General features: G+C 44.4%; 1 protein-coding gene across 1 annotated transcript in view; it reads right to left on the bottom strand.

Annotated features, from left to right (window-relative positions):
- The window catches only part of PCSK2 (proprotein convertase subtilisin/kexin type 2), a 274,633-nt gene that overhangs the window by 129,322 nt on the left and 125,674 nt on the right, over window positions 1–19,637 (bottom strand). Inside the window, exon 3 of the mRNA XM_043602927.1 lies at window positions 236–349. Within this exon, the coding sequence (XP_043458862.1) occupies window positions 236–349 (114 nt within the window). The remainder of the gene's footprint in view (window positions 1–235; window positions 350–19,637) is intronic.

The raw sequence follows: 19,637 nt of genomic DNA, 5'->3' as shown, positions 1-19,637 counted from the left end.
AGTCTGGGGCAATCTGATCAGCAGAGATCATGGCTGTTTAGCAGTTCCAGAAGAAACAGATTAGGGAACATGATGTATGGGTGGTGATAGAAAATCAATACATATCAGAGGGGGCAGAGAGGTTCATGGAGTCAGATGCTGGCTGACATTCCATAGAATAATGAGGAAATAGAAATGAGTCTTTTATCCAAAGTCTCAAGGTGGGAAATGTTAGGAATAATACGGAGATGCTTACCAGATACCACTGCTTTGTAAAAAGAGGATCATTCATGTTGATGTCAATCTCATTGATGTCTCTATACCCCCGCTTCTTTCTGTCAAATCCTTCCTGCTGCAAGGCCATCTTTACCTGAAATGACATATTGGCAGAACACCTGAATATCAACCTGAACACCTTCTTCTGGAATTCATTTCCATGAACTCAAATTCCATTTGTACATAAGGTGTTTTCTTTTTTTTCTGCAGAAGCCAAGTTCATCTCCTGTACACTCTGCTCTTTATGATTATTTTCTGAAAGCATTTGCTCCTCTCTGTGCTGAATAAATTGGCCTTGGTGATGCCTCAAAGTGAGTTTCTTTAAAATGAGAATTCGACAGAGAAAAGTACTCTCAAGGAAGAAAAGGTGGTAGGGGTTGTTGAGGGAAATAAACAAAGCAACCCAATACTTCTATTAAGTAAGGAAGCTTGATGTGGATTCAGGGAGGGAGGGAGTGAAAACTGCATGGATTATTTTTCTGGAAGGCTTTCGAGCCTTTATGTTTGTTGACAGGATTGTGCTGTCACATTTGGGAATCAGCCAAAACCAAAACCAAGACTGAACCAGACCAAACCAAAACCACACCAAAACAAAACCTGCGTGGAGAGCCAGCTAGTTCACAGCAGAGCTTTCTAAGGTAAGTGAGGGATCTTTGAAAAGAAATGGACGATGTTGCCGTGCTGGCAATGACAATACTTCAATTTTTGGAAAGTCAGACAGGACCCCAAGCCCTTGGATGGGAATGCAACTTAGGTGCTGAATTGTTCAAGCAGGTTCCTGGACACAGCTAGACTTTGTCCCATTCACGAAACTTTCCTTCACTTGGGCAATAATGCATTTATCACCCAGTGGCTGTGGCCAGTCTCTGAACAGCTACAAACTCAAGGACTATGCAAATGTAGAAAAGGGTGTGGACTGAATACGTAGTTTTAAAATTATATTTTGCTGCCCAACATCCATTTCTTCCTTTCACAAACATCCTCAGTGTATTTGGGGGACTACCTGGAGTCCACTAGGTTCTGCATTGGTGGGAGTGAAATGTGAGACACCTTATCTGCTGCAAAGAAATTGCAGGCTCTCTCTGCCTCAGGGGAGCCCCGGTGGATATGGATTTGCATCTTGGGAAAGTAATGTGAGGGGAAAAGAGGCCCTTGAAGGCTATTTATTTCCTAGGTTCACTCCCCAGACCTTCCCTGTAAAAGGTTCTTGCTACAGTTCCACAACCCGACCCTGGAGCTCCCCCAAGACTAATCTTTTGGCCTCTCACTGATTGGGAGCTCCCCATACCATTCCAGGAAATTCTCTTTTGCTTAAGTAATCCAGAATTGATTTCTGTTGCTTGCACTTGAGAACTCTGATTGGGACCAGGGAAGACAAGAGGACCCATGTCTACAGTGACGGTAGGGAGGGAAAAATGGAGGGATCATAAACGTGGCTGGAAACCTCCCCTGCCTTGCTGTCCTGGAATGTGCAGGAATGCTGTAGGAGAGTGGTACTTCATTTCCTTCTACACACTGACATAGGAAACCTGGGGGCTCGTTTGCCAGAAAATATTTAATTCTACCAGAAACTCTGTATGTGTAGAAAAGAAGTGGTAGGTGTGGCATTTGCTCGATTCCTTAGAAGTATTCCAACAACAGATACTCACTTTGGCACATAACAAATATTTGGAAGCATGGGATGGATGTGTTTTCTTTTTTTTTTATTTTAATTTTTTTCTATTAGAAAGAGAGAGAGAGAGAGAGCACTCATGAGTAGGGGAGAGGCACTAGAGGGAAAGAGAGAGAAAGAGAGAGAGAGAGAGAGAGAGAGAATTCCAAGCAGACTCCATGCTCAGCACAGAGCTCAATGTGGAACTTGATCCCATGACCCTGGGATCATGACCTGAGCTGAGATCAAGAGTCAGAAGCTCAACAGACTGAGCTACCCAGATGCCCCACGGATAGATATTTTTATAATGGCAAAAATCTAGACATAACTAGTGTCCATCAAATGGAGAGAAATTATGATTCAAATATACATGCGCATATATGTATATGATGTGTATTTTCTATGTATTCTATATATGTATCTTCTGAGAAGCAGATGCCAAGATGAGATTAAATATGCAAGGTTTTTATTAGGAGAGAAAATGCAAGACACTGCCATGCAAGCTTGACCCCGTAAAGGAGAGCATGAACAAGGTTGGGCAAAAGTGTCCTCAACTGCCCCATAGTGTAAGGAAACTGTGACAAGTCTGTTGGGGTTCCAAAGTCGACTTTCAGAGGAACCCTGTGTCTCCCAGGGATGATCCTGCCTCAGTGCTCCTGCTGTGCTCAGTGACTGGCTGGAGCCGCCTGGGAAGCATGGCCTGTTGCCAACAGAGTGACAGATTTCAGAGCGCAGCAGCTGGGGTGCTTGGTCAATTACTCTCCTGGAAATCAGAGGTGTGCTCTGTGTATCCTCACAGCTGTCACAGAACAGATAGAAGATAGATCTACCTACACACACACACACACACACACACACACACACACGTTTATGTAAAAAGCCATAGTGCACCCCTCTTAAAACATTTCTTTTATTATGGACACAGGTATTCAAGGAAGAGGGGTAAGAGTGTCGCTTTCACTTGGGAAGGAGCCTGAATTCGGCCATCGCATCTTCCCATAGTGGTCCTGAATAAGACCTTTATCTGCTCCGCTCATTAATGGGTTGGCTTCCGTTGCGGGATTCCCATCATATTGGATTCGTTGTCATGACTGATTTTGTTGAGGTAGCGTTGTTCCATTGCTAGGGTCTTTGCTAAGCAAGAGTAGCTGCCCCGTGGATGCTTGAAAACTCCCCTTTGGAATTGCTGATTCTCAGCAGCATAAGAACAAGCAGACCCACATCGGATTTCATCTTTTTTTAGATAACAGAGCAGGAATGGCTACGACAATAGCACTCCAAACTTAATTAGACTGAGTGCAGTCTAATGAAAAGACTTAAAACTCATTTCCATAAAATTAATTTTTAATTCCATAAATTAGGTTTTAATGGAGACCAGCGATGCTTTGGAACGCTGTGCTCTCTGGACACCACCCCTCCTTGCTGCTCAGAAGTGCCGAAGCATGACGTCGGTGTCTGCAATCTTGTCATTTAGTGTTACTGAAAATTAAAAATCCTAAGACTGCAGACCTTTCTGAGCCTTTTAGTTGATGTTCACGTCTTCAGTGAAGATCACAGTTACAATACCAAGACAGAGAACACCTTTAAAACATATATTTTTCTTGTTCTATGCAAATAACTGGAGAGTATGTATTTTTCCCCACAGTGATACCACGGACTACCATAAATTGCTTTCTTTTTCTGGGTTCTTGTCCAATGCTAATTTTCATTTAAACCTAATTTTTACATAAGAGTAATTGAACTACAGATAGAATTCTGCATTCTTTCTTCACTAAGTAGTGTACACAAGGATTTTAATATGCTTCTCTAGTGCTCTCATAAATTAATTTTTAATAGCTACCTAAATATCCCATAGAATAATGTGCAATAATTTACCCAATGATATCCCTCTTACTGGTCATTTGGATTGTTTTCTACTATAATTGAAATTTCCAGTAGCAGAAAGATGAGATTATTAACTATTTTTAAAGACCCCTTGAGGAGATTTCAGTGTTATAACCCCTCGTGTGATAAAACAGTTAATATCAGAGAAGTATTTCCTGGTGTTCAAATTCCTTCCGCACATTATAACTACAAGGTTACTTTTATTCTCTCTTTCTCCTCCTCTGAATGTAACCTTTCACACACGGTACCTTTCATTACCACTTCGATGTGGCACCAGTGGCCTGCAACTTAACCATAGCTCCTTGCCTTCTTGAAAAATAATGTACAGTTAGCTTAGGTATTTCATTTTAGATTGCTCATCCAAGTTGTCCATTGACCTAATCATTTACATAGATAAATAAGATAAGAAAGCAAGAGTGTTTGTTACTGGGAATTATTTTATTAGAAACGAAGAGATGGATATTCTGCAATTCTGGTTCAACTTTTAAATCTTAATTTGACACCCATGCTTGAACAAGTTTTACTCTAGAAACTCCCCCCACTTCCTTCCTTCTTATAGTCTTTCTATTTAACGAAGAATTTTCAATCAACAAATGTGTTTGTAAATCTACAATGTGCCGGTTACAGATCATTCTAGGAGGCAGATACTATCCCTGCACATTTGCCTTCTATTTTAGAAGTTTCATTAACAAGGTACTTTCACTACATATAATCTTCTCAACAAGACTGTGGGGAGGGTATGGTTACAACTGAGGAAAGGAGGGTTAGCGGCCATTGTTCAGCTGTTGAAAACATGGCGGAGTCACGCAGGCTGACCAATTCTAAATCCTCCATACTTTCCACCAAGCCACATTGCCTCTTGCTAAGGCACGGAACACAGTCAACTTTCCAGTATCTGGGACAACTTAACTGTGGATCTGACTCTCTGAGGATCAGGGTCTGGATCATTCCCCCGCTGGGCTGATAATTAAACAGCTGCTAATTAGCATCTACTGTGGGGGCAGGAGAGGGGCCAGGAGAAAGACGAGCAATATGGGAAACCTGCTTCCAAAGGGTGAGACGACTTCGCTGGGAGTGAGTGTGGGAAAAGAAACAAAACACAAAACTGACATGTTTGTGAAAACGCTAAAGCTTTAGAATCTATGATGCTGTAGATGTGTTACACCATTATTTTGTGTACTACCAAGAATTATTTTTATGTACCACCTTCATGGGTTAAATTGTGTCCCTCTGAAAGATATATTGAAATCTTAACCTTCAGTACCTCAGAATGTGACCCTATATGGGAACAGGGTTGTTGCTGATGTAATTAGTTAGGAGGAGGTCATACTGGAGGAAGATGGGCCCCTAATCCAACATGGCTGGTGTTCTCATAAGAAGAGGACAGACAGACACACGAGAAGAATGCCACAGGAAGACATAAGGACACACAGGGCAAAGCCATGTGCAGAGGGAGGAGGCAGAGAATGGAGTTATCCTTCTACAAGCCAGAGAACTCCTGGGTCTACTAGAAGGTGGAAGAGGCAAAAGGAGATGGGCTGCTAGAGATTTCAGAGGGAGTGTGGTGTCCCAACACCACGACCTCAGACTTTTGGCCTCCAGAACTGTGAGCGAGTTAATCTCTGTTGTATTGGGCCTCCCAGTTTGTGGTATCCTGTTATAGAAACTAATACAACCACTAAGAATTGAATTCAGCCCTAGGAGATTACTACGACTCCTGAGAATGAAACCATGTCACGATGCTTCCTTCTCATTTGTAAACTTCATTTTGTACAGGAAGTGCTCTTGTAGTCCCATTTGGACAAAGACTTCTTCAACCATGTATAACTTTTGTAAAAAAAAAAAAAAAAAAAAGAAAAAGGGAAAATGTTAGGAAATACATTGGTTAGGATGTTCCTAAACTGTTGCACATTTGGAGCCTCAGAATCAACCACGTCTGTGTTTTCCTACAGGATGTCATCCTCCGTGCCGTCGAGCATGTTGGTGATCAGCATTTCTTGAAAGAGTGCTCCGCTGTTGCCTCCAGGATTTTCTGCTAAATTGCCAACACCTATTCTGCGTGTTTTGATGCCCCAGCCTAAGGCAGTACGATGTCCTCACTCTTGTCATTTGCCAAGAGCGGTTTTAAGACACGTGCACAAACCCATGCATTTGAGAACAGGTAGCGCGTGATCGTTTTTGCTTTTCTCGATTTTCTGATGGCAAACTTTTGAGCAGTTAACAAAGTGGAACTTCTCAAAGTTTGCCCCACCCCAGGACCGGAGTGAACTGGGTAAGGGTCATCCGTGGAAGCCAAGAGGTTTTGTAGAAAGAGCTCTGGATTGTGGTGCCACAGAGGCGGGTTTGAGACCTGCATCTGCCCCTCCTAACTCTGTATCTTTGAGCATAATAGTGATATTTCTGAGACTCCTTATCACCGGAATGAGAGCAACTACTTCTGAGGGTTCATTTGAGGAATGAGTGGCCTCAACCTCTGTGGAGCACCTGTGAAACACAGCTCTAGGCACACAGTAAATGCCCATATATGTCAATTCCCCTCCCAGCCTTAAGCCAGCTCACCTCTACCTGGGGTGCACACCAGGTCACCCGGGGAGCTTTAGCAATCCCCACACGTGGCCCACGCTTGGACCCAATCAGACTCTCCAGGGGATCCCAATCTGCCCCAAGGTTGACACTGTCCTGGAGGCCAATTTTCTTCCCCTGTAGAATGCCTATTTCCACTCCTCAGAATTGTGGGGAGGCCCCGGTGGGATCCAAGCTGTGAAATCCTCACTCGGTAGAGAGATCTGCAGATGGGAAGCCTTGGGGCCATCACCTCCCAAGGCGAGGAGGCAGGGAGATGCCCACTCCCCCTTAACAGCCAGCTCTCCCAGTGCCTGTCCTGCCCTCCTTCTTGGTTCTTTCTCTGTGAGAGGACACGGTCAGATTGGGTCACTTACTCTCTGATTGGGCAGGACATCCAAATCACCCACGTGAGCTGCTTCTTTGATTAAATAAAAATTGTTGTTTCACTTTATTTATGTATTTATGTATTTACTTATTTTTAAGTTTATTTGTCTATTTTGAGAGAGAGCGAGCAAGCCTGAGTGGGGGAGAGAGAGAGGGAGAGAGAGAATCCCAAGCAGGTCCCATGCTGTCAGCGCAGGGCCAGATATGGGGCTTGATCCCATGAGCCATGAGATCATGACCTGAGCCAAAACCAAGAGTCAGATGCTTAACCGACTGAGCCATCCAGGCGCCCCCAAAATTGTTGTTTTAAAATGGAGAAGTAGGAAAGAAGAAAAGAAAAAACATAATTTCACACTCCCAACCTCCTGAGAATCCTTGTTGACATTAAAAAAAAAAAAGAAGGTAACACATGTGCATGGCTAGAAAATTAAAGCAGTACAGGAAGTTGTATAATGGGAAGGGAACGTTTCATCCTCCTCTTTCCTTCCTTGCTCTCAAATAGTTCTCTGCTCAAAAGTGATCACTGTTCATGACTTCCCATGAGTCCTTCCAGAAAATGTTTACATGTTTGCACTAATACACATACATAGAAAGAGGAGGTTTTTAAAAATTATTTATTATTTATTTATTTAAAATAAAAAAAATGTTTATTTATTTTTGAGAGAGAGAGAGACAGTGCATAGTTAGGGAGGGACAGAGACAGAGAGAGGGAAACACAGAATCTGAAGCAGGCCCCAGGCTCTAAGCTGTCAGTTCAGAGCCTGATGTGGTGCTCGAACCCATGAACTGTGAGATCATGACCTGAGCCAAAGTCGGACGCCTGACTGACTGAGCCACCCAGGTGCCCCAAGAGGGAGTTTCTTTTTTTAAAGGAGTATATTTAGCATGATTCTTTTGTAGTGTAGTGGATTGAATGTTCCCCCCAAAATATATGTTCCCCCAACTATATATCCCCCCAAATTGTATGCTCACATCCTAATCCCTGGAACCTGTGAATGAGACTTTGTTTGGAAAAAGAGTCTTTGTAGTTGTAACTCAAGATCTTGAGTTAAGACCATTCTGGATTATCGGGATGGGCCCTAAACCCAATGACACGTATCCAGGGACCAGTGTCCTTATTAGACTCACACTGAGGAGATGCATACACAGAGAAGAGCAGAAGGCCAGGTGAAGGGGGAAACAGGGCCTGGAGTAAAGAGCCACAGCCCATGAGTGCTAGTGGCCAATAGAACCTCCAAGAGGCAGGGAAGGACTTTCTTCCTCTGGAGCCCCGGAGCAGCACAGCCCTGCAAGCTGATGGCCTTGACTTTGGCCTTCCATCCCCTAGAACTGTGACAGAGTAAGTAGAAGTTGTTTTAAGCCACCGAGTTTGTGGTAATTAATACAGTAGCCATAGGAAACTGATACAATGTCGTAAATTTGAAACGTGTGTGTGTGTGTGTGTGTGTGTGTGTGTATACACACATATACACACTTGTGTGTGTGTGTGTATATATACACACACGCACATATATACAATATTGATGGATAATATCCATATGTTTGGTAAATATATACAGATATATTTTATAAAATGTAACCAGTGGATTTATATGTATAATACCTACATGTTATCTGTATACGATACCTATAATACCTATGTTATAATATCTACATCTGTTCTAATATAGATATGACATCTGGTAGTATCTCTTTCAAATTTACTCCAAAAAGATCAAGAAACATCTGCTGTTCTTCATGAAACATATGGATGGCTGTCAGACAACCTAAGGTGGCTACTCTGACCACCCAGGAATGTGTCCCTTAAGAACGCCAGGGAGTTGCGCTGTGGGTCCTGGCTGAGAACTGGTGGAGAGTGGAACTCTAAGACCTGCTCTGGTCCTGTGGAGCATCTGACAATGCTTCTGTGGGGGAAGCAGAGGGTCCCAAGCTTGGCCAGCGGCACCATCGCCTGGAGGGGGGTGGTGGTGGTGGGGAGTTTGTCAAGAGTCCCTAGAGGTGGGCCTGGCCTCAGGGTCTCTTCAAGCTTTCCAAGTGCCTGATTCCTAAGCCGAGGCTGAGGAACTGCATGCTGGGGGCTCCTCCCCCTCCTCGCTCTTGTCCCAGTTCTCACACTGCTCAAACCATAGATGAGAGCAAGGGACAAAGCATCTATGCTTCCAGAGACCACACCAAGTGGTCTCTGAAAGAGAACAAACTCACATGTGTAAGATAACACAGCCCATCTACTCCTTGAAAAATCATCTCTGTGGATTCACCTAGTGCTAGCTGGGAGGGGCAGGGACGGCAGGCTGGGGAGGTGCGTGGGCGGGCATCAAGGCTACAGCAAGGTTTCCAAAGAATGTGGATCTTCTGTTTATTAAAAACCTCTTAATTTGCACACTAAATGACCTAGCCTTTATTATGGGCTGAAGACTTTTTTTTTCCCTTGATAGGTTAAAACAAAACAAAAATAGCTGTTCCAGAAACATCACGCCCAACATGTTAGCTAGGACAACCGTGGGCGGGCTTGAAGATGCGTCCACATGGGGCGCAGGATTAAGGCTGAAGTCAGAAGGCTCCTCTGGCTCCTGGCCTGATCATCCTCCCTGGTGTCAATCTCCTGGGTAGGAGAGAAGAATTCAAGTCCTTTCTGATGTGTGCTTACAGAGTCAGTGGCCAACACGGACAGGCTCTGTTCTTCCTCTCATGAGATGCCAGCGGCACACTGGGGGCTTTCCCTTCAAGCTTTGAGTTGCTGGGGGGATTTGAAATGGATTGGGCTGGGCTTCATCTCCTGGAAAGGACAATATAGCTTTACTTCTATTTAGATAGAATATTGACTTTTATTCAGAATAAAAGGTTGCAGAAAAGGAGGCAGTGTAGCATTGTAGATGAGAGATTGGTCTTTGGCATAGGCAGATGTAGGTTACGGGCCCGATGTATCTGCCGTTCATCAGCCGTGTGATCTCATGCAAGTTGCGGAACCTATTTAAGGCTCAGTTTGTTCACCTGGAGAATGGGGATGAGCCCTGATACCAACTAACATTTATTGAGGTCTGGCTGTGTGTCAGGAGGGCTTTAAGTATTTCATGTACATAATTTTCACAACAACCTCAAGGCTGCTTAGGAATGAAGGCAGGACAGAGTGAGTGGCTGGGTAAAAGTTACACAGGTAGCCAAGGCAGAGCCATGGTTCAGATCTGTTCTGGGTTGAACTGTGTCCCCCTAAAAAGTCACATGTTGACGTTCTAACTACTAGTCCCTCAGAATATGATTGTATTTGCAGATAGTGTCTTTTTTTAATGTTTATTTGTTTTGAGAGAGAGAAAGAGAGCACATGCACGTGAGCAATCACGTGAGTGGGGGTGGGGCAGAGAGACTGGGAGAGAGAGAATCCCAAGCACGCTCCCTACTGTTAGCGCAGAGCCCAATGGGGGGTCCCATCTCATAAACCGTGAGATCATGACCTGAGCCGAAATCAAGAGTCAGATGCTTAACCAACTGAGCTACCCAGGTGCCCTGGAGATAGTGTCTTTAAAGAGGCTATTAAGTTAAAATGAGCTCTTTAAGGTGAGCCTTAATCCAGTATGACAGGTGTCCTATTCTAACACGAGGAAATTTGGACAGAGACACACAGAGGGAATGCTGTGAAGATATAAGGTCAAGACAGCCATCTCCAAGCCAAGGAGAAAGGCCTGGAACGGATCCTTCCCTCCTGGCCAACATGCTGACACCTTGATCTTGGACTTCAAGCTCCAGAACTGTGAGACATGCATTTTTGTTGTTTAAAACACCTGGTCTATGATACGTGGTTATGGCAGCCCTCAGAAACCCATAGGATACCAGAGCAATCTGTTTGCACAGTCTGTATGCTTCCCTACTGCGCCAGTTGCTTCTCTGTTCCCACTTCATAATTTGGATTATGGAGAGAATCAGATGAGATTATGCATATGGACCCCTGGCTCATAGTATATACTCAACAAATGCCTGCATTTGCTGCTATAATTGTTGCCAGTGTTCTAATATTTCAGGCCCTGTGGAAAGGCAGTGGCACAGTGCCTTCCAAAGCAGCCCAGGCACCTTTGATTCATTCTTACTGCTCTTCGCTAGTTGGAGACAAATTAAACATGGCAAGAGAAACCAGCTAGAGCCTGTTCCCCTGTGGGTCCTGGAGGCAGAAGACCCACCTACAGGAAGAACACAGCTCCACCCCTTTTTGACTTCACCTTTCCAAGGCAGTGCGTTATCTCAAATAAGAGACCCAGAAAGATCATTGCTGGGGGTGATGTGGGAGATTACAGAGGAAAGAGGCCACTCCTAAGCTTAGACACTCTAGCTTACCTGCTGTGCCACCGCTGCTGGCCTTGGTTGTCAAGATCCAAAAAGGGATCTAGAGATGAGAAGGGTTTGGGGAGGGAAGACGTGACCCAGGAAGGTCAGTCGCTGGGAGGGAGGAGGCAGGCAGGAGGCTGGCTGCTTGATTTCCCTCTTGAGCATGCAGGAATGCCTTTTTGGAAAGGCCAGTTTTAGGCAAATCACATTGCTTAACTTTTCAAAGAACAGGGAGTTAAGCCACAATTATGGCTAAATGCGCTGTATTGATTGCCCTCATTTAGAGAGGTTTGCCTATCTTGCAAGAATGAAGACAGTCAATTGAGGAAAGAGGATATGGCTGCATGCCACTGGTCACAGTTCCAGTCACTGCGTCTCTGTGACAAGATATTAACAAGCTGGTATCTATCATCGAAAGCACTGTATACAAGATATGCCATGAGATAAGTCAGTGTAATTAAAGAGGGATCAAAAGACGTTTCTAGCGGAGCAAAGTGCAAACACAACCTATGGCAATGCCTTGAGGAGGTAAAATGCTATCTCCTGTGTTTGCTGGAATGTGTGTAGGGATTTGAGGTTGTGCTTTAGCATGATCTCAGTCTTCCTCTTGCTCCTATTTCCAAGATGGTGGAAGAATGTCACGGGTTGGATTAAGGGGGCTGTATTAAGGAAAAGGATATTAAAAGATGGTAGGCACTATGCCAGATGTTGAGGAAGGGATGGTTAGGCTGGGGTGTATTTGAGAGGACAATTTCCCAGGGCTGCCAGGAACCTGTAAACGCTGTCCTTGGCGAAAATGATGTGGTCCTGTCAATGAGGTTCTTTTGAGAGATGAGTGTGAAAAAGAAGCAAAGGGAGGCTGTCACTTTAATATATGAATAGCTTTGGCCACACACCTAGTGTAGACAAAGAGAGCCTGCCTGCGACATGCAGGCATGTCGTTTGTTTCCTAACAACAAACGGTGGACCTCAGTGTAACCGAGAAGGTTTCTGGGAGGACACATGAGAGGAAGGCTCTGCCCCTGTCCACTCCAGCTGTGGCCCAACCAGTGTCCTCACACCTGACTAACCCACCCAGTGCTCTACCTTCCTGGGAAGGCACCTGGAGGTGAAGGTGAAGAGAAGGACCCACAGAGTAGGTGTCATGGTGCCCAGCTGGGAATGAATGGCTCCAGCACAGCAGGAACATAGCTTCCTAAAGCTCTGTCCCCTGCGAAACTTCCACCGTGATGCTGATGCATGGCTGCTTCTGCTGGTGAACCAGAAGGAGGATGCTGACTGAGGGCGGGTCTGGGATGCCTAGTCCCCATTCTGTGCTGCAGGGAGGGCTCCATGATGTGCTTCTGGAAGGAGTGGATGAATCTGACTGAATAGGCAATGAAGCTTCACTAATTATCCTGTCTAATGGCCTGGTTTGGTCCTGTGGGTCAGTTACCTTCACTCTGTTTCCTTGACCACATGGTAATTAATGATGGTGGCTTAGTCCCAGATGTTGCCTCACTAAATGTGCACGGGGAGATGTGGGGATGGGTGGAGATTGTGTATGACTTGATCCAAAGTCATGACTCTACCGAGGGCTAAAGACCATGCTCCAAATGCAATGCTTTGTGGCAAACAAGCAGTAGATTTGGAGTCAGAAAACACTGGGTTCAGGTCCTGGGTTGATCTGCTTCTTATTTGTGTGTGCTCTGGGGCCCTCAAATTTCTGGATCCTGTTTCCTTCTTCTAGAGCAGGGATTGGCAAATGCAGCCTGCTGCTTGTTTTTGTAAATACAGTTTGTTGAACACAGCTGTGCTCATTCGTTCACATGCTGCTCCTGGCTGCTTTCTCACTCCAAGGGCAGACTTGAGTAGTTGCAGCAGAGACCATATGGCTAACGACGTATTTGCTTTCTGGCTCTTTATAGAAAAAGTTTGCTGACCCCTAAAGTATAACATGGAGATGATAGAATTCTTGCCTGTACAAGGCTTAATGGTGGGGAACACATGAAATAAACTTTTGTTGGGAACTATGAGACATACTATAAATATTGCTGCCTGTAATTATGTTGAATAGCGTGTCTATGGAATCCATCTCATCTATGAAGGAAGAAGTAGGGGCAGAATTTTGAGTTGTAGTGCAAATGGTGCGATTTGAGGGGCCCAGAGAAAGCTTCCAGTGACTCAGATCACCTCCCCTGCGCACCTCTACACTGACTGAATTCCAGCCACGAAGAGTTAAGCTTGAATTCTAAGCCCTCATTATCCATGTTGATTATGTCTCTATTTAAAAAGATTTGGAAAACAAGTCCTCTGGGATAGGCAACACATCCAGGTGTTACCATTTACAAACACTTGGGCATGAGGTCCTTCGTTATATGGTTTCCCTCCAGTGAAGCTGGTTGAGATTGGTGCAAGAAAGGAAGGGGAGTTTATGGAAAAGGTGATTTTGAAACTCTTGGGCCGTTTCCAGGGCTTAGAATCGTGCACCACCAGAAGGGGTAGAATTAAGACAAAGGAGGCGAGAGGACATGGTGAGAAACCCCTCCGAAGTTGTTTCTAGATGCTCTTAATGCCTGACATGTTGCTGCATGGAGGGCCACACCATTTATTTGCTTTGACAAATGTTGCAATACAGCTTCATTGTACATTTTCAGTGTGGGGGGGGGGGGTACAAACCAACAAGCTGCTTGCTTCCAAACACAAATGGATCCTTGAAAGCGCGTGGTCTCCTTTTCTTTCGCAAACTCTGAAGAAGGTTCGATTTTTGGGTTAGGACAATAGACCAAAGAGTTAAAGACGAGAGAAGATTCACTTCCTCGGTTCTTTCTTCCTAAAGGGCATCTATTTTTAATCTTCCTCAAAGGTTAGGCCCTTTGTCAACAGTGATGCCTTGCCAATTCCTTCCTCCTATCGGTCTTTCATTAGTTGCCAATGGAACAATTCCAGGTTGATGGGGTGGAAAAGAGAATGTGTGTTGAAATCGCAATTGGCATATGTCTGAAATATTTGGGGGCTGGTAGCTGCATCCTCTGCATCAGGCAGCCAGAGTATAATTCACATGTCAGGTCGAGCAGCCCACGAATGACAAAACACCAACAAGGAATAAAGGTCAGAGCGATTGATTCTTAATACGTTTCTGCTTATGCACAGAGCACCCAGGGATGGGGTGTTAATGAGCCTCAGCACAGTGATGCAGAACAAAAGAAGAAAATAATAAATCGGCTTTTCAATAGTGCCCCTGGAAGGTACTGAACCAACGGGTGCTTAGATCTGCCCTCTGACAAATGCAAGGAGAAAACAGTTTTTCATTCTGTAGTATCTTAGTTTTCTGTGGCTGCTGTAACAAATTGCCGAAATGTAGTGGCTGAAAACAACACAAAGGCAGCCTCTTACAGTGCTGGAGGTCAGAAGTCTCAAATCAAGGTACCTGCAGGGCTGCGCTCTTACCGGGGCTCTAGGAGAGGATCCATTTCCTTGTTTTCTCTGCATTGCACAGACTGCTGCATTTCTTGGTTCATGGTCTTCCTCCAGCTTCAAAGGCAGCAACAGCGGGTCAAAGTCTTCATCTACAGTATTACTCTGCCCCTCTCTTCTGCTGCCTTCCTAGGAGACCTTCGCGATGACATTGGGCCCACCTGATCATCCAGGGTAATCTCCCTACCTTAAAACTATTTGCCACGTTATGCTTTGCCATGTGCCATGACATATTCACTGGTTCTAAGGACTGGGATGGTGACATCTTGGGGGGGCCACTATGCTCCCTGCCACCTGAGACATGGCAGCTGATATTCATGCTGGAATATGAGGCTGATGGTTGATGTTTGTTCAATGAAGATATCTGTGCAGGGATGGAATTTGATGGAGACACAGAGCACCCACTACCATGAAAAGGAGAGCTGCCAGTCCAACCAGCTTTAGAATTAGAAGGACCTGCTCATGAAGCTGTAGAAATAACATGTTCTGTGGCCCATCTATGTGATGTCCTGAAAACAAGATAACCTTGCAGCACAAAATCTGATATGATCATCCTCAGGCCCTGGCCCACTGTGGTACATTTGAGCTCAGAAACACAAGGTCTCTATTAACCACTGAGGAAGCTATCGTATGTCCCTCTCCCACACGCCACCTCAGCTGTCCCTGGCCAATACTTCTTTTCCGCTTCCCCCAAGAAACTTCCATTTGCAAAATGCACAACTGACAGAAGGGAGGGAGAGACTGGTGGTGGCTCATTTCATGTGGGGAGCCATAAATCACAAAGGCTGAGTGCCATTTGTGTGAGTAGAAGCAGGAAGAACCCTGGTGGCACTATATATAGCAGATTGCAATTTTCAACCCCTTCATTTGTTCGGAGCGTCAGAGAAATATGCAGTGGAGGTGGGAAGAGATTCCATCTTAACACTGCAAGTCCTTGACACATCGGGAACTTGGTAAAGAACTGTGTGCTTCCAACACAGTATCGGAGAAGGTGATTAAACTAATGAACAGAACCAAGGACAACCCACCAGTGAGTCAAGAGGTCAATGTTGGTGTTCTAGCTACTGTTGCTGCCATCACAAATTATCCCAAGACATGGTAGCTTAAAACGACCACTTCATGATGCTTACAGAGTCTGTGGGTCAGGAATTGGAAGGTGACACAGAGGGGTGGCTTGTCTCTGCAGTATTATTTTTGGGAACTCAATGGGAAAAGCTCAAAGGCTGAATGTGATTCAAGAGCTGGGGGCTACGTAAGATGTAAAAATGACCATTACTGAGGTAGAAGCTTGGGATATATCTGGCCAGAAGAACAATGCTGTTTCCTTTGGCCCTACACATGGCTGCCTTGCTCATTTCCTCTCCTCCACCATAGATTGGGAAGTGAGACAGAGGGTTAACTAGGGAAATGGCTTTCCCTCTCGCAAATGGCTAAGGTCTGGTTTTCTCTGCAGTCACCAGCATGATTTCTCCCTACAGAATACAACAGTGCTTCAGTCCAGACTTCGAGGTTGCCAAAGTATCCTCACCCCATCTGCCCAGCCTACATCTGCACACCACAGACTTTCCACCATGACTCAGACAGGCTAGTCTCTTTATAAACCCTCACATGTGCCCATGTGCCTCCTGCCCGTACTCTCCGATCTCAGTGTTTTTGTGTCAAAATGTTGATGCACAACTGTTGGTTGCAGCCACTATAGAAAACAGTAGTTGGGGGGGGAATCCTCAAAAAATTAAAAATAGAACCAACATATGACCCAACAATTCTACTTCTAAGAATACATCCAAAGGAAATGAAGACAGTACCCTGAAAAGTTCTGCACACCCGTGTCTACAGCAGCATTATTCACAACAGCGAAGACATGGAAATAAGCTAAGAGTCCATCGATGGATGAATGGATAAAGAAGTCGTGGTATATATATATACCACGTGGTATATATATATATATATACACACACACACACACACACACACACACACAACATACAGTATTCTGTCATAAAAAAGAAGAAATCCTGCCATTTGTGACAACATAGATGGACCTTGAGGGCATTATGCTAAGTGTGCTAAGTAAAATAACTCAGAGAAAGACAAACACTGTATGATCTCACGTATATGTGGAATCTTAAAAAAAAAAAAGGACTCAGAAAAAAGAGATCAGATTTGTAGTTACCAGAGATGGAGGGGGTTGGGGAGAGGCAGAATCAGAGGAAGGCACAAACTTTCAGTTGTAAGAGAAATAAATACTGGGGATGTAACATATCTCATGATGACTACAGTTAACACTGTTGTAAGGTATAAAGGAAAGTTTTTAAGAGTAAAATCTAAATGCTCTCGTGACGAGGAAAAATATTTTCTCTTTTTTTCGCTTTTCCTTTTTATTGTATCTCTGTGAGAAGATGGATGTTAACTAAACCTATTGTGGTCATCATTTCACCATATATGTAAGCCAGGCCATTGCATTGCACACCTTAAACTCATACAGAGCTGTAGGTCTATTATATCTCAATAAAACTGGGAAAAAATATTGACACACAAACCATTGCCCACACCCTCCCCATTCTTGAATATCTGCTCCATTTTCTGAAAACAGCCAACATTATTTTTGCTGACTTCTTTGCAAAAGGGTTGTTTAAGTCACGCAGTTGGGACTCGAATAGTCATTTAGAGCATTGGACGTTTCCTACCATTGGGTGTACCCGCCATTAAACTGTAATTTTCTTGGGGGAAACAAAACCAAGTATAAAAATATATTTTGTTCCAGTTTCAGAGAAAACCTGGCCATTTCCATGGTACAGCTTTGCATTTCTAGAACTCTGGGCATGTGAGGGAACTATTGCCATTTCCACCCCCCCACCCCCCGACAGGTGGCTGGCGTACTATTATTCCCTGATGAGATCTTATTTCTATTCACCACTTTCCCCCACTTCCAGACATGAATTGGACCACTCCAGTTACACAAGCAAAGGAGGGGCACCAGGTTGTCCATGCCTAGTCAGCATTTTAAAAAACTATGTCATGCTTTGTTTCATGCTATACAATATGGTCACTTTTATGCAGCCAGTTAATGAAATCTGAAAAGTGCTGTGTAGCCCCAAGGAGACTTCGAGGGGAAAGTCTTACTATTTTAATTGTTGAATAGGTGTCCCTAAAAATATGCGATATTTGTGACAAAAAATACATGGTATGTCTTTTTTCTTCCTCTTTTTTTTTTCCTTTTAATGTTTACTTTTGAAAGAGAGCATGAATGGGGGGGGGCAGAATAGGCAAATGGTCACTTTAAAATAAAAACAGCAAAGGAGTAGGGGCGCCTGGGTGGCGCAGTCGCTTAAGCCTCCGACTTCAGCCAGGTCACGATCTCGCGGTCCGTGAGTTCGAGCCCCGCGTCGGGCTCTGGGCTGATGGCTCGGAGCCTGGAGCCTGCTTCCGATTCTGTGTCTCCCTCTCTCTCTGCCCCTCCCCCATTCATGCTCTGTCTCTCTCTGTCCCAAAAATAAATAAATGTTGAAAAAAAAAAAATTTAAAAAAATAGCAAAGGAGTGCCTGTGCGGCTCAGTCAGCTAAGCGTTCGACTCTTGATTTCAGCTCAGGGTGTGATTTCATGGTTTGTGAGATCAAGCCCCCAGTCGAGTTGGGCTCTGGAACAACAGGGAGGAGGCTGCTTGGGATTTTCTCCCTCCCTCTTTGCCCCTCCCCCACTTGCGAGCATGCATGTTCTCTCTGTTTCTCAAAATAAAACGCATTTAAAAAATCTAAAAACAAAAACAAAAACAGCTGCAACGAAATCAAATTTCTTCTCAGGAGAGAGAACCTGAGTCCAGAGAGATCTCAGGTGTGGAAGCACCTGACTTCAGGGACAGGTCGAAACAACTGCCTGTTCCACCTACAATTTTCTGTCCCTGAACCCAGGCTCTTATGTGCAGAATGGAGACATTTAGACGTTATTTTCCTTTCTCTTTTCTCAATGCTTTAGAACACCTTTACTATTAATTTCAGGGAAAACGAAGGAATCCCATTTTCCTAAAGGGAGATGAGGCGGTTTCCTCTTTTGGCTCTGTCTAGAAATTGGATAGAAAAGCAAATTTGTTTCCTGGTTTGAAATGAAATCACAGCATCCTGTTCGCATCCATAGTTGAGGATAAAATGGACGTTCTTCAAACGGAATGCGGAGAATGTGCTCCAAAGACAGAGCTCGGCAAACGTGCCCTGTGATGGTCTTTTCCTTTATGAACATCACAAAAACCTAAAACCCAGCTCAAGAATGCCCACGGTTTTCACCTTATTCTGCTGAAAGCAATAATCCATTTAAATTCAGAAAATCTGGCAAGATCATTAGAAAGTCTCATTCTTTGGGGGGCCTGGGTGGCTCAGTCCGTTAAGTGTCCGACTCCAGCTCAGGTCATGATCTCATGACTTGTGAGTTCAAGCCCCACATCAGGCTCTGTGCTGACAGCTCAGAGCCTGGAGCCTGCTTTGGATTCTGTGTCTTCTTCTCTCTCTGCCCCCTACCCCCACTTGTGCTCTGTCTCTCTCTCCCTCTCAAAACTAAACACAAACATAAAAAAAAAAAAGAGAAAATATCATTCTTTGGAGATTGTCCTTTGTTGTTCCTTGAGGTAAATTCTCTGGGAATGCATGTTGGGAATGGCGCCAATCAAATCTCAAGAGGCCCTCTCCACCCCTCATCAGTGGTTTCCTTCCATATGGTGTGAGTTTGCAGGTGATTTCCAACCTGCCTTCCTTTGACCACCTGAGGAACCCCTGGATTTTTTTTTTCCTAGCAGAGGTAAACATACCTCAGTTTCCCTGGGTGTCAATAGCAATATAGTGTTGGGTGGTTTCTAGAATGTCCTCTATACTAAAGAAATCCTGTGTTTGTCGCTACTGAGACAGACTACACAGGTCTCTCTTATCATTTCCAAGAATATAAACAATTTTGCACTTGGGCCTCTAGGATGCACACCCCATCCTCTGAAATGCATCTGTCGTTAGCACTGCATATCTGAGTCTTTAGTCAGCTCTCCTCAGAGAGAGCTACAGCCTCATCTCCAGGGATTGGTTGGAAATATTTTCCATGATGCTACTTAGTACCACCTGGGTGAACTATATTATGAATCGGCAAATAATA

The sequence above is a fragment of the Prionailurus bengalensis genome, chromosome A3 (assembly GCF_016509475.1).
Source record: "Prionailurus bengalensis isolate Pbe53 chromosome A3, Fcat_Pben_1.1_paternal_pri, whole genome shotgun sequence".
NCBI classification, from domain to species: Eukaryota; Metazoa; Chordata; class Mammalia; order Carnivora; family Felidae; genus Prionailurus; species Prionailurus bengalensis.
This window is presented reverse-complemented; position numbering and strand designations above follow the sequence as displayed.